The sequence below is a fragment of the Scyliorhinus canicula genome, chromosome 14 (assembly GCF_902713615.1).
Source record: "Scyliorhinus canicula chromosome 14, sScyCan1.1, whole genome shotgun sequence".
In the NCBI taxonomy this organism is placed as follows: Eukaryota; Metazoa; Chordata; class Chondrichthyes; order Carcharhiniformes; family Scyliorhinidae; genus Scyliorhinus; species Scyliorhinus canicula.
This window is the reverse complement of record NC_052159.1, coordinates 74,188,357-74,202,243: the sequence shown is the minus strand read 5'-3', so window position 1 is coordinate 74,202,243 and position 13,887 is coordinate 74,188,357. Positions and strand designations below refer to the sequence as shown.

Sequence of the window (13,887 nt, the reverse complement as noted above, 5' to 3'; positions counted from 1 at the left end):
AGCAACTTCAAACGAGGTCAGAAGGAAATCATTTTTTTTTGGTTTCTTAATAATAGAGCAACAAGTGTTCTTCAAACAAGGTCAGATGGGAATAATGTTTTTTTTTTTGTTTATTAATGCACAGACCTGAAGTGGGGCACACTCCTGGAAAGCTATGTAAATAACAAATTAAAAATAAAACCAACTTGTAACTGATACCAGCCGATATCAGTACCAGGCAGGGGGAATTCCAAAACAGGTTTTCTGGACTACAAAGCAATGCAGGAACTCTTTGCCAGTACCGGGTCATTTGCAGAGGGTCCATTTCAGTGGGCCACAACAGCCACTCTTGCACAGCAAAGTGGAAGTCTTAAGATCTTTACAGAACGAGAGGAAATGAAAAATTCCTTTTCTAAATAAGTTTTTTTGACAAGGAGGGCAAAAGCAGTTTTCTGTATTGATAAAATTATTCAGGAATCTTGAAACATGTTTACTTAAATAATATCTTTTTTTAGATAAATGTACAGATGTTTTCTGGACTATGCAGCTTTAGAAAATTCAACCCAGAGCTGACCAAGGCAAAACATTTAGGGTCTCAGTGCGAAAGTCCAGTACCTCTTGGAGTGGAATAATTACATAGCAGCTACATTCCTTCTTGCTGGCAAAGCAGATGTAATTTTCTGAGATATACAGTTTCCCTGCAGTTTGGCATTGGTCATATGGCGTCCACAGGAAACAGTCCACTATCACAATCAGCTTCTCGGCATGTGGGAGCCTAAAACAAGCCCGGAAATACTCATTCCGCATCCTAGCTTCAAGATCCCTATAGTAAAATGAACAGAAAGCACAGTTACACATCAGTTTAACTTAACTGGAAAGCTCTAAGTGATGGTATGCATAAAGCAGTTATGTACATAATGTTTATGTACAACCTCCGACCACTAGGTGGCAGTGTTAATCCACCATATGACTCTGGTTCTGGGAGTTGGGAGTAGTTTGTGTTAGGAGCCAGAAATATTTTGTAGTAGCTCTACAACAGTTAATGAATGTTGGTAGTTCATTATTTTATTTATCTTAATCACATAGTTAATCACATGGGTGACTGTGTGGGGTTTGCACTGTGTCCCCATGTTTGCATGGGTTTACTCCGTGTGCACCAGTTTCCTCCCACAGTGCAAAGATATGCAGGTCAGGTGGATTGACCATGCTAAATTGCTCCTTAGTGTCCAAAAGTTAGATCGGATTACAGGGATAGGGCAGGGGAGTGGGCCTAGGTGGGGTTCTCTCGAGGGTTGTTGCAGACTCGATGGGCCAAATGGCCTCCTTCTGCACTGGAGGGATTCTATGACTTGCTCAGCAAGGGGCACAGTATAGTGATTAAGAGGAGACCCTAGTTGAAATGTCTTGTTTCCCCAGAAATGCTGTGTCCATTCTACCCAATCACACCACACCCACCCTCACAGCAGCTAACACATCTAGGGAAATTGGGAGAACAGGTCAAAAGATTAGTCTTGGGAACTTCCTGCTCTACGTGCTTCCAAATAAAACTGAAGATTTCCACAGCTCAGAAGAAGTTAACCAAGGCTTTTAATGATAACTGAAATAGTTTTGTACGTTATGCAGAGCTAAGTGCATTAATAATGTTAATTAGGGACACTAAAAGGATTTCAGTTAAGTGTTCCTGTTTTTCTGATGGTCATTGCGATGTACTGTAAAACAAAATATTCTGGCATCTCCTGCAGAATTATTCCTTTCAATTTCCTCATCTGGAATTGTGCCCAGGGTCTCCCCATAATTCACAGCTCACCTCTTTCTGAATGTTTAGAATAAACTCACCCCCAATTTTCTGAATATCGACACTCATGGTTGAGGATATAAACCTCACGCCCCTCTCCCCAGTCAACTGCGCTCTATGATGGTGGTCAACATGCAAAATGGAGCAGGGGGTGGGGCCCTACACTCTTAGAAGTGATTAAGCAAATTGGCATTTTAAAAATCCAATGATCTGCTGGGCTGCTGTGGCCACATCCTTGAAACGTAGGTCTCATTTCAGGACAGTACCAGTCATTCCGTTGGGTAGCCAATGTCAATTATCATTCTCAGCTTTTGAGCAATGGAGAGCAGCAGAAGCTCTTTATCCATGGGATAGATCCATACAAGCATTCAACTCCGGGGGTTAAGCAGCTTCCTTGCTGCTATAGATGTTGATTAGAGAGACCACACTTTACAAACCATTTTACTCACCCATTGCCTCCTCACTTTGACATACATGTCCTGAGACTGAAGCTGTAAACAGACTTGATACATTGAATGATGTCCCCCAGTCTGCAATTTGCAAGACGCAGCTTGCATTATTTACAAGTTATTTGTGGCCGCTGACCATTTGTGCAGGTTTTATTCTATATCCCAACTTGCAAGTGTAACAAGTATTAGCAGATGGACAATGAGAGGCAAGGTGTCACAGACCACTTTCAACCAACTTGCACATCATTAAGATCAAATGGTTGGGAATAACAACATCTACATAGCTGTATAATTAAATAACATTTAAACTCTGTTTGGACAATTTAAAGGTGAAGCCCAAATAGTAGACTAATTCACGATTTAAGAATATCCCATAAAACATAGGAGCAGAATTAGGCTACTCGGCCAATCGAGCCTACTCTGCCATTAAATCATGGTAGATATTATTTTATCCCCATTTTCCTGCTTTTTCCCTATAATCCATGATTATTAAATCAAGAACCTATCTATCAGTCTTAATGACACTGTGATTTGGCCTCTACAGCCTTCTGCAGCAAAGAGTTCCACAGATTCACCACCCTCTGGCTGACCCCATCATTTTGGTTTTATAGGATTCTCTCTTTAGATTGAGTTTGTGCCCTCTGATTCTAGTTTTTCCTACAAGTGGAAACATCCTCTCTATGTCCACTCTATCCAAGGCTCATAGTATCCCGTCAGTTTCAATAAGATCCCCCTCATCCTTCTAAATTCCAATGAGTTCATACCCAGGGTCCTCAACCGTTCCTCATATGACAAGCTCTTCATTCCAGGTATCATTCTTGTGAACCTCCAGGTATCATTCTTGTGAACCTCCTCGGGATCCTTTCCAAGGTCAGCACATCCTTCCTTAGATACGGGGCCCAAAACTGCTCACAATACTCCAAATGGGGTCTGACCAAAGCCTTATACAGTCTCAGAAGTACATCCCTACTCTTGTATTATAGCCCTCTTGATATGAATGCTAACATTGCATTTACCTTCCTAACTGCCAAATGAACCTGCATGTTAACCTTAAGAGAATCTTGAAAAAGATTCACGACTGTCTCACTTGCACAGCTAGAGACACTATACTGGAAATAAAGATTTTGTCTCAATGTATGCAAATATGTAAAAATGACTCAAATATAAATTTAAAAATAACAGACAAGGGAGGCACAGAAAATTGTTATACATTAAGCAATTGTAACAAAATAGTGTTAAGACTATTTAGTTTTTTAAAAAAGTGCTCGTTTTTCCAAAGCTAGCTAGAATTTTCTTACTTCTTTGTGATTTGAGTAGGATTTTGTAGAGCTGGGTCCAATTCAAATGCCTCGTTGTCCAGCAACCTTCGAACAGTCACATCTGCCAACAGTTCCATAAGCCTGAATGTTTCATCAATGTTAAGGAACATGGAGAAGTCACGTTCTTTGCTTTGTGTGGTCACTCGAATTATTTCCGTGATAAGAGTATTCGATGTTCTTTCTAGTTTTTTCACATCAGCCCAGGGGATAATGAGTTTCACTAAAATTAGAAAATAGAATATTCAGCAATGCAGGCTACAAGGTACCTTTGAAGCAAAAATAAATAAAAAGGTATGTCACAGTACCTGCTTTCTACTATGGTAGATTAAAAATGACTGATGCTTTTTGCAGATTTTTGCCCAACAATACTTCATTACTTGAAGTCTCAACCTTTACCTTATGATTAAAAAAATGAAGGATACATCTCATGTTTTTGAATTAGCAGTAGAATCTGCAGTACATTTTCCTCTTAAATCATGAAGGCAGGCTTCAATACAGTTCATCTACCTGATATCAATATGGAGTTTAACAGCTTCACTGCATAATGAATCCACGAGCACAAACATCAATCCAATCACCGTGCTTTTGCTGCAGCGCTCTCCTAATCAGTCTTCTAGTCATCGCTTGCCGTAAATTTTAGCACACTTAAAAAAATCACCAGTCTCCATTCACCTATATTGATCACAGAAACTTGCAACATGGAGGGTGACCATTTGGCCCATTGTACCTATGCTGGCTCTTAAAATTTAATCCCATAACCCTGTAACCCTCCACATCCCTCATTCTGTTGTATCTGCCAAACTCACTTAGAGTTCAGAGCAGTGCTTGCAAACATTTGTGGGCCAAAAGCTTGAAGTTAGAATTCTAATCCTTATTAAATCCTTCCACGTACTCTTCCCTTTATAGATATGTAATCTGCTCCAGGATTAAACCATCCCAAAATAGAACCACTCCCATTTCTCTGACTGCAGCCTCTTGTGCCCCTGCTCAAACTTTCAATTCCTCACAAGGCAACACGCCTTCAGTCACCCAAGTTCCACTCTTGAAATCACTTCCCCCAAACCCTTCCGACAAAAAGATCTCCCCATCACTTAAATACCAACTTTAGACTGAAGTTGTGGCTACCACTTCCTTTGGCCATCAAGAGGGAGTGCTACACCAGTGTGTCAGCCTATATTGTGTGTCAAGTCTGCAGTGGGAATGTAACCTGTAGCAGTCTAGCTCTCAAGCAGCAGGGCTATTAACTGAAGCAAAATGGCACTCAAAACAGGACTGCAACATGGTTTGTCAGAAGCTTATTGATTGGAAAAGGCACTAATCCACACAAAAACAAAATCCACTTGGTTACCCTATCTGTCCACTGTATGCATTTTGTAACGATAAGCTGTAAACAAAAGATTTGTGATATTGTATAGAAAGAGGGATATAGAACAGAACACTTCAAGGCTTTAGAAAAAGGGGCTAAAGCAATCAATAAAAGAGAAACCTCAATTTACTCCTAAAGGGATTACCGAGATGTGACTTTCTAACAAGAAAAAAAATCTTACAACCCAAGAGGGAACGCAAAATATCTAAAATCTCCCAGAGAATGTAAAATCTACAAGTGGGTGAGTGGGTAAATACCTTCCACTCTTTCAGGAACAGATTGATAGTCCTATTGATAAATGGGTACAGAACAGCGATTCCAATGCTAAACTAGGAGCAAAATTCTCCAGCCGTCGCCTGCCTGCCAACCAGAGAATCCCGCCCAATGGCAATGGACCTTCCCACTGTCCATGTCCCACCTGCGGCGATCTTGCAGCAGGCAGGGTGGAAGCAGACACCATGGGCGGAATTCTCCATCCCGCTGTCAGCGGGATTCTCTGTACCGCCAGCCGGCCAATGGGTTTCCTATTGTGGGCAGCCCTACACCGTCAGGAAATCCCCAGTGGTGGGTGCACTGCCAGCATAATGGAGAATCCAGCCTTATATCTGAGAATTTTTCCAATATTTAAAAAGAAAAAAAATTTAGAGTATCCAATTATTTTTTCCAATTAAGGGGCAATTTATAGTGGCCAATCTACCTATCCTGTACATCTTTGGGCTGTGGGGGTGAAACCTACGCAGACACGGGGAGAATGTGCAAACTCCACACGGACAGTGACCCAGGGCCGGGATTCGAACCCGGATCCTCAGCGCCATAGGCAGCAATGCTAACCACTGTGCCATCGTGCTGCCAATTTTTCCAATATTTGAGAAAGAGCGAAAAAAAGAGGGATGAGGAGTGATAGCGGCGCAAAAAAACACCAATTTGCAGTGAATATTTCAGGATTATATCCATCTATGGAATCTTGCATAGCTTTAACCAGTGTGAAATTGAAAGGATATTCCAGCCAATGTTTGTACAATACTAGGAAATTAAATACAAAATAAGAAGAGGAAATGTCCATTCCCCCCCCCCACCATGTACAAAGCATAGAATTCAAGTTGTCAAACATGTTTACAGCGGAGTAAAATACGTTCCCACAAACTGGAATACAAATTGTCCTGGCTCCTGACCAGTATTCCAGAATCCTGTTACAAACAGTAGTGTGTCAATGTCAGTCTCTCCTCGGTCTGTTATTCCAAGTTATTTCCTGTAATGGGTATTAAATAAGTATCACACAATGTAAATATCTCCCGATATGAAGGAGAGCAGTTGGAGCGAATGCACACATCAGGTTAAAACTTCCCACATATAGAAAATTCAACTGTAGCTCACAAAAAAGTTTCTTCGCCACCTGTTGAAAGGAATAATAATAATAATAATAATAATAATAATAATATTATTATTATTATTATTATTATTCATCACATTCCGGCGCCTGTTCAGGGAGGCCGGTACGGGAATTGAACCCACGCTGCTGACTTTGTTCTGCATTACAAGCCAGCTGTTTAGCCCACTGTGCTAAACCAGCCCCAGAACAATGATTGGATACAAATGAGGTGTCAAGATGGGTGAGTGGAGTAATGAGAAAGGACAAAAAAAAGTGTCATGAACCAGGACATCCCAGGGGTCAGTGAAGGGAGCGTCTCAGAAAGTAGCTGAGGAGAGACTGAAATAGTATGTATGGTCATCTGTCAGAGAGAAAGGAAATGTGGTGAGGCAAGTAAGGAAGATGGGACTACCAGAGATGCAGAAGAGGAGGAAGGCCTAAGATCAGATGGAAAGAGATGGTGGTGAGAAACAAACTCAACGTAGTGAGATTGGAAGAGCAATGGGTGACTGATCAACCAACACTGGGCAGCACTAAATAAAAATGAGAGAAGCTGAAAGAATCATACAGTACCTCCACAGTGCAGGAGGCCATTTGGCCCATTGAGTCGGCATTCGAACCTCAGAAGGAGCACCCTACCCAGGCCCACTTCCCTGCCCCATCCCTGTAACCCTACCTAACCTGTGAACACTAAAGGACAATTTATCATGGCCAATCCATCAAATCTGCACATCTTTGGACTGTGGGAAGAAACCGGAGCACCTGGAGGAAACCCACGCAGACATGGGGAGAAAGTGCAAACTTCACACAGACCGCCACCCAAGGCCAGGAATTCAACCTGGGTCTCTGGTGCTGTGATGCAGCAGTGCTAACCACTGAGCCACAAAATAGATGTTTCCACTTATAGAATAAAAGTTTGTGGTCACAAATACAAGAGAGTTATTAATACATCCAATAAGAGACAAGCATGGTCATGACGTAGAACTTGGATGTGGTTATGGCAGATAGTTTAAGAATCTTCCTTTTTTTTAAAAAAATTTTAGAGTACCCAATTCATTTTTTCCAATTAAGGGGCAATTTAGCATGGCCAATCCACCTAGCTTGCAAATTTTTGGGTTGTGGGGGCGAAACCCACGCAAACACGGGGAGAATGTGCAAACTCCACACGGACAGTGACCCAGAGCCGGGATCGAACCTGGGACCTCAGCGCCGTGAGGCTGCAGTGCTAACCCACTGCGCCAACGTGCTGCCCATTTAAGAGTCTTTCTGAAGGAAACTATCCCAGTTCATGAGAAGGAAAAGGAGTAGAAAGATATGCTGGTGTGAAGCATAAACAGCACAGACCAGCTGGGTCGAGTGGCCTGTTTCTGTGTAACTACTCTATGAAAGTAAACTTTTTTCTAATTTCCCTTTCTGAAAATATCCAGCCCCAACTTCTGCTCCAGTAAATTAAATATATCTAATTTATATGGAAGGAAAGATATTTACTTGAGTGAAACAGAATCTGAGAACAATAACTTCTCCTTTAACTGGGTCACAAGAAATAAAATTTCATTAAAATGTTCCCAATTAGATTAAACATCATGTGGCCAGCACAAGATTGACATTTGGCAACACTGTTGCTAAATAATCTCCTTCTAAAAGGTGACGTTTTCTGTCTGCCATTTCACCATAATATTACTTTTCATGATTTATAATTGTACCAACATCTCAGATGCACTTAATTTTGAATATTATGACTTAAAAAGTGGAAGGACATTGGAGATGTAATGACATTACTTTAGAATTCAGGCACCAGGCAACTGGATCAATCATTACGCAACCTTCCTGGCCCTCAAAACAAAACTAAAATCAGCAGTTCATTTTTTCTACTGATATGTTCAACTAAGAAAACTGCTCAAATAAGGTTCCTCACAATCTCACTCTCCATTACATTAATGCACACACATAAGAAAAATGATTTGAGGTATATCAAGTGCAAGTGTGAGGTATATCAAGTGCAAGTGTGCAGTATATCAAGTGCAAGTGTGCAATACTTGTTCTCTCATCCAATGTGGGTCAAGGTACAAATCTAGACACGGCCCAGGAATCGGCAGGGGGAGGGACACGAGAATCGCACCACGCCACTCCGAAACCGGCCCGCCGATTCTCCGGCGTCCACCTCGACGGGCCGAGTGCCCAGCGCATTGGGCTGAGGCCAGCCGGCGTGGATTACATTTGGCCCCACGCGGCTGGAACTCGGGAGTTCTGGCTACGGGGGGCATCCTAATGGAGGATGGAGGGGCGGGGAGGGTCCGACTCCGGGAGTGGGGGGGGGCCTCCCCCGCGATCGGGGCCCACCGATCGATGGGCAGCTAGTTGCATTGGGGGGAGGGGGGGGGGGCTATGTTCCTCCGCGCCTGGCCCCTGTACGGCTCCGCCATATTACCTGGCGGCCTGGGCGGAGATGGGAACCCATGCACATGCGTGGACTTTCACCGGACGTGGCACGCATCCGCGGAACCGCGCCAGGCGTGGGGCACCGGCTTTCGAGCAGCACGGCAGTGGACACCACTCCGGCACCCTACCAGCCCCTTTGAAGGGGTGGATATCTGGGCCTGGAGGCCCGTTGACTCCGGAGTGGCTCGTGCCACTTTTCACGCCGGCTTCAGAACTTGGCCACGGGATCGGAAAATCCCGGCCACGATATTTGCTGACTGCTAATGTCACCTCAGTTTCGGAGACAGATAATTGAATGCAGAAATAATAATTTAAGCTTGTTACCAATGTAACTTTACCAATTGATGTATCAGAAGTCAAAATACTAGGGGTGGCACAGTGGGTAGCACTGCTGGCTCACGGTGCCAGGACCCGGGTTTGATTACATCCGCGTGGTGTGCGCAGATTCTCCAGTGTCTGCAAGGGTATCACCCCCACAACCCAAAGATGTGCAGGGTAGGTGGATTGGCCACACTAAATTGCTCCTTATTGAAAAAAATAATTGGATACTCTAAAATTTAAAAATAGTCAAAATACTAAACATGAAACAGTTCTAGAATTGTAAAAATAGCTCTTCTACAATTGACTTATTTAGTTTACATCATTCCTCCATTCTCACCTTCCTTGCCCAATAGGAAAGAATAGAAGCAGAGATGGTTGATGCTAAGGTAAATCCAGCCTTGACGAGGAACCCGCCCCTTCCAGCAACAGCATGAATAATAAGTCACCAGTTTTTCCAAGTCTGGGAAATTAAATCTGGTCTCAAACTTTACTAGAGCCTCCCGAAACTTCTCAGGATCTTCTTCCTGTTCTGCCAATTTGCTCCTGGTTTCTTCAGCTATGAGCCCCTGATTAAAACAGATTTAAAAACTTGAAAAACAAATATGGGTAAATGCACAAAGGAAAAAAAAAGGTTACATTTTCCACTTTGTTCCCATTTTGGCACTCGTACTTTTAGTCCTGAACAATGTATTTTTCTGATTTAACGAAATGAAGCTATATTTTTGGAATGCTTTTAGAGGTTTTAACAAAGTGAAGCTATACTTACAGAAACAAATTACATTCTCAAGCATTGGTCATTTTGATCAAGTCTGTAGGTAGCCACATTAAACAATGCCTACTACTGAGGAGTATAACATGCTTACATCACTGTCCCAGAATTTCACAAATGCTTAATTTAGCAAAGCTATGGAACACAAATAAGGTTTTTGTTGGTGAATTGCGATTTGTAAAAATTTGAATCAATTATAACTATTCAATCTAAATCAGGACATGAAGGTCCCGCTAAGGGTGCATAAAGGTGCTAAGAACTCAGTGGATACAACAACACCAGCTTTGACAAAGTGACGTCTTCAAGAATCATAGCATTCCTACAGTGCATTTGGCCCATCAAGTCAGCACCAACCCTCCGAAAGAGCACCCAACCTAGGCCCACTCCCCACCCTATCCCTGTAACCCCACCTACACTTTGGACACCAAGGGGCAATTTTAGCATGATCAATCCACCCAACCTGCACATCTTTGGTCTGTGGAGGAAACCAGAGCACCCAGAGGAACCCCACACAGACATGGGAGAAAGTGCAAACGCCACACACCCAAAGCCGGAATTGAACCCGGTGCTGTGAGGCAGCAGTGCTAATCACTGGGCCAACGTGCCACCCGTGTTGTTAAAGTTTCTATTCATGCTCATTAGTACAAGCCCCCAAATCTTCATTAAAGTAATTAGTTCAATGAAGCAATGGAATGGATTCATGACTGGAAAAGAGCATCACAAAGAGGGTGAATTGATCTTTGAATCGACTTTAAAAGATTGTGGCTAATCAAACATAAAGAAGTCGTAGGTGCAACTTTAGCACCATTAAATTTGCTCCCACCCAGGATTATGCTGTTACAGAGTGGAACTCCAAGCTCTTGCTGTTTTAGTTGCAAGTCTTGATCAAACGCATCAAAAGAGAAGTTTATTTCTGAACTACACAGACAGCAACTTGGCAACCTGTTCTAACTTCCTGTGTGTTCAGTCACAAGTTAAGATGACTCCATGATTCACTTGTGACAGTAGAAATACATCGCGAATATGAACCTTCACTTGCCAGCAGGCGCAGATTCAAGATGGCCATTAGTTCCTTCCAAAAAAGCAATGTGTAGAATAAAATGTTGTGCATTATAAGCATCCTGCTTTGCCTCCAACAGTTTCCAATTACATTCTTACAGTGCGGGGCAACATTGTGACGCAGTGGTCAGCACTGCTGCCTCATGACACCGAGGACCCAGGTTTGATGCCGGCCACTGTCCGTGTGGAGATTGCAGATTTTCCCAGTGTCTGCATGGGTCTCACCCCACAACCCCAAAGATGTGCAGGGCAGGTGGATTGGCCATGCTAAAATTGTCTCTTACCTTAACTGGAAAAATAAAAAATCCTTTTAGCACAGAAGGTGGCCATTTGGTCCATCAAGTCTGCACTGACCCTCTGAAAGAGCACCCTACCTAGGCCCACTTCCCCTCCCCCCCAAATCTCCATCACCCCATAAACATACCTAACCTACACATCCATGGACACTATGTGGCATGGCCAATTAGCCCAACCTTTACATCTTTGGACTGTGGGAGGATATCGGAGCAGCTGGAGGAAACCCATGCAGACATGGAGAGAAAGTGCAGACTTCACACAGACAGGCAGTCCTCTGGAATTGAAGCCAAGTCCCTAGCACTGTGAGGCAGCAGTACTGACTACTGTGCTGCCCAACCATGAAAGTGATCAAAACAAGGCTGAACAATTTAAACACTAATTTCAAAGTCACAGTCACTGATTTGAAGATCCCACCCACATGGTGTGGGATGGGGGGGAGGAAAGGAAAACAGACAGTTCCACTGCATCTTAAAATGAGAGGAGTGTGAAAATCCTAATTATCCAAAATATATTCAATTGCTTGTCCATTAAATGCACTTTGCTTCTTCCAACTTTATACTAAATAAAATGCACCTTTCATGATGCTGGTAAAATAAATGGGCCTCCATATTCTCACACCAAATAGGGTATCCAATGTTATTTGCTGCAACCTATTTACCTTTTGTAAGTTCACAGTGCCTAAAACTGTATTTGATAGTATTTAGCACTTTGCAGTGTCCCAGAAGAGGTCAATGCTTTTATTTAATGAGTTCAATTGTTTACAACAATCTTTTCCATATTGCACTTACCCTTACTTTGCCATGAACAAAGCTAATAACATCATCTTTATTATCAAATACTGAGAGGGTGTGTAGAAGGTTCTGTTCTAACCACGCCCAGTGTAGATGGATTTCCTCCAATGTGGCACCTTTAGAGGAGGATTTGCAAAAAGAGACATGTTGACATTTTATATCCAGTGACATGTCTATGCCTAGATGTTTACAACAGTTTATTTCCCCTCAGCACTTCCAAGTCCAGCGGAATTTCAAAGTTACAACTAATGAAATGGATGTGAAAATAGCAATGCTAAAGAGTTGACTAAAATCATAGAATCACCAAATCCCTACAGTGCAGTAGGTGGTCATTCAGTCCATCAAGTCTGCACTGGCCCTCTGAAAGAGCACCCTACCTAGGCCCACTCCATCACCCTATTCATGTAACCCTAACTAGGCACAATTTAGCATGATCAATCTACCTAACCTGCACATTTTTGGACTGTGGGAAGAAACCGGAGCACCCAGAGGAAACCCACGCAGACACGGGAGAACATGCAAACTCCACACAGTCACCCAAGGTTGGAATCGAACTCTGGTCCCTAGTGCTGAGGCAGCAGTGCTAACCACTGTGCCACCCAGTCTAAAGATCCTCAACATACACCTAATGACACTGGATCTGCTTTCTTGGCAACGAGATTTGGATTTTCCTTACCAGGCAAAGATTCAACCAATTTTTAAGAATAGAATTTTTTTTTTTGGACGAGTTATAGTAAGTCATCATAACTTTGCTCTTACAACTAAACAGCACTTTGCAACTTTGACAAAAAGTACCAATTTACTTAGGTTCAATGAATATCAGAAATGCTTTCCAGCAAAATTGGCTGATTTTTTACAGGTACACCATTTACTATAATTACTCAAATACATGGCACTGGGATAAATGGAGGTTTCAGTGGAAGCACTTCCATAAAATGGATGAGGTTGCAAAGCGGGTTATGGCCTGTTTGAGTCAGAAAATGGACACTTAGGAAGGCAGCTGGAAAGACTCCAATATTAACAGACTTCTTTATTATTTCTACATCAGAAATAATTTTCAATAAATAACTTAAGTAGTAAGGGCGTGGAATGCCTGCCTGCAACAGTAGTGGACTCGCCAACACTAAACGCATTCAAATGGTCATTGGATAGGCATATGGACGATAAGGGAATAGTGTAGGTGGGCTTTAGAGGGGTTTCACAGGTCGGCGCAACATTGAGGGCCGAAGGGCCTGTACTGCGCTGTAATGTTCTATGTTAAGCTTCATTTGAACCTTTAGCACTCAAAACTGCAGGACCACTCAAAAAAAATGTTTAGGTTTTAATCAACTGCTTAAGAGGTTAGTTTTAATTTCCTTATCCTGGATTTGCCTTTGAACACCTGGAACACGTTTTGGATGTATTCTTTTACTCTACCCTGCTACTCACATTTTCAATTTATATGCTATCAACTAATTTGCAAATTGGTCATCCATTTTGAGTAGAATGCCGTGCTAAAGGAAACAATGTCACTTCTCAGCCTAAGTGGAGAAAGCAGAAGTTCAAATGTCAAACCCCAAAATTTTAACCCAACATCATACAGGCATAGCTGCTCAGATGAAGTACAAAACTAGTCAACTTCTATGTAACTCTACTAACTGTCCAGTGTTTATTAATGCAAACCAAGCTTCTTGCACATTTATAAGATCTTGATCTCTATATTCTATGGCATACTTTGAAATGTAATAATATGGTTTAGAAAAACTTGCAATAGAATAAGCTTACACAGGTTTTACATACCACAAGCTATGACCCAATACACCTGGGATCCTGGCATCTGATACAAAATTCGGAATGGGGCAACGCGGGCATTCGAGTCCAGCACTGCATCTAAAGCTCCCACCAGCAGACCTGTAGAAAGCAGGATGCAAAAATGTGACAAACAAGCTACGGTT

General features: G+C 42.4%; 1 protein-coding gene across 2 annotated transcripts in view; it reads right to left on the bottom strand.

Moving 5' to 3' along the window:
* The window catches only part of LOC119977071 (TBC1 domain family member 8), a 146,835-nt gene that overhangs the window by 80,830 nt on the left and 52,118 nt on the right, over positions 1 to 13,887 (bottom strand). For both annotated transcript variants that reach the window (XM_038817642.1, XM_038817643.1), the window contains exons 2-6: positions 13,733 to 13,843; positions 11,951 to 12,069; positions 9,375 to 9,603; positions 3,522 to 3,762; positions 595 to 802 (exon numbers count right to left, since the gene is read on the bottom strand). In XM_038817642.1, the coding sequence (XP_038673570.1) occupies positions 595 to 802; positions 3,522 to 3,762; positions 9,375 to 9,603; positions 11,951 to 12,069; positions 13,733 to 13,843 (908 nt within the window). The remainder of the gene's footprint in view (positions 1 to 594; positions 803 to 3,521; positions 3,763 to 9,374; positions 9,604 to 11,950; positions 12,070 to 13,732; positions 13,844 to 13,887) is intronic.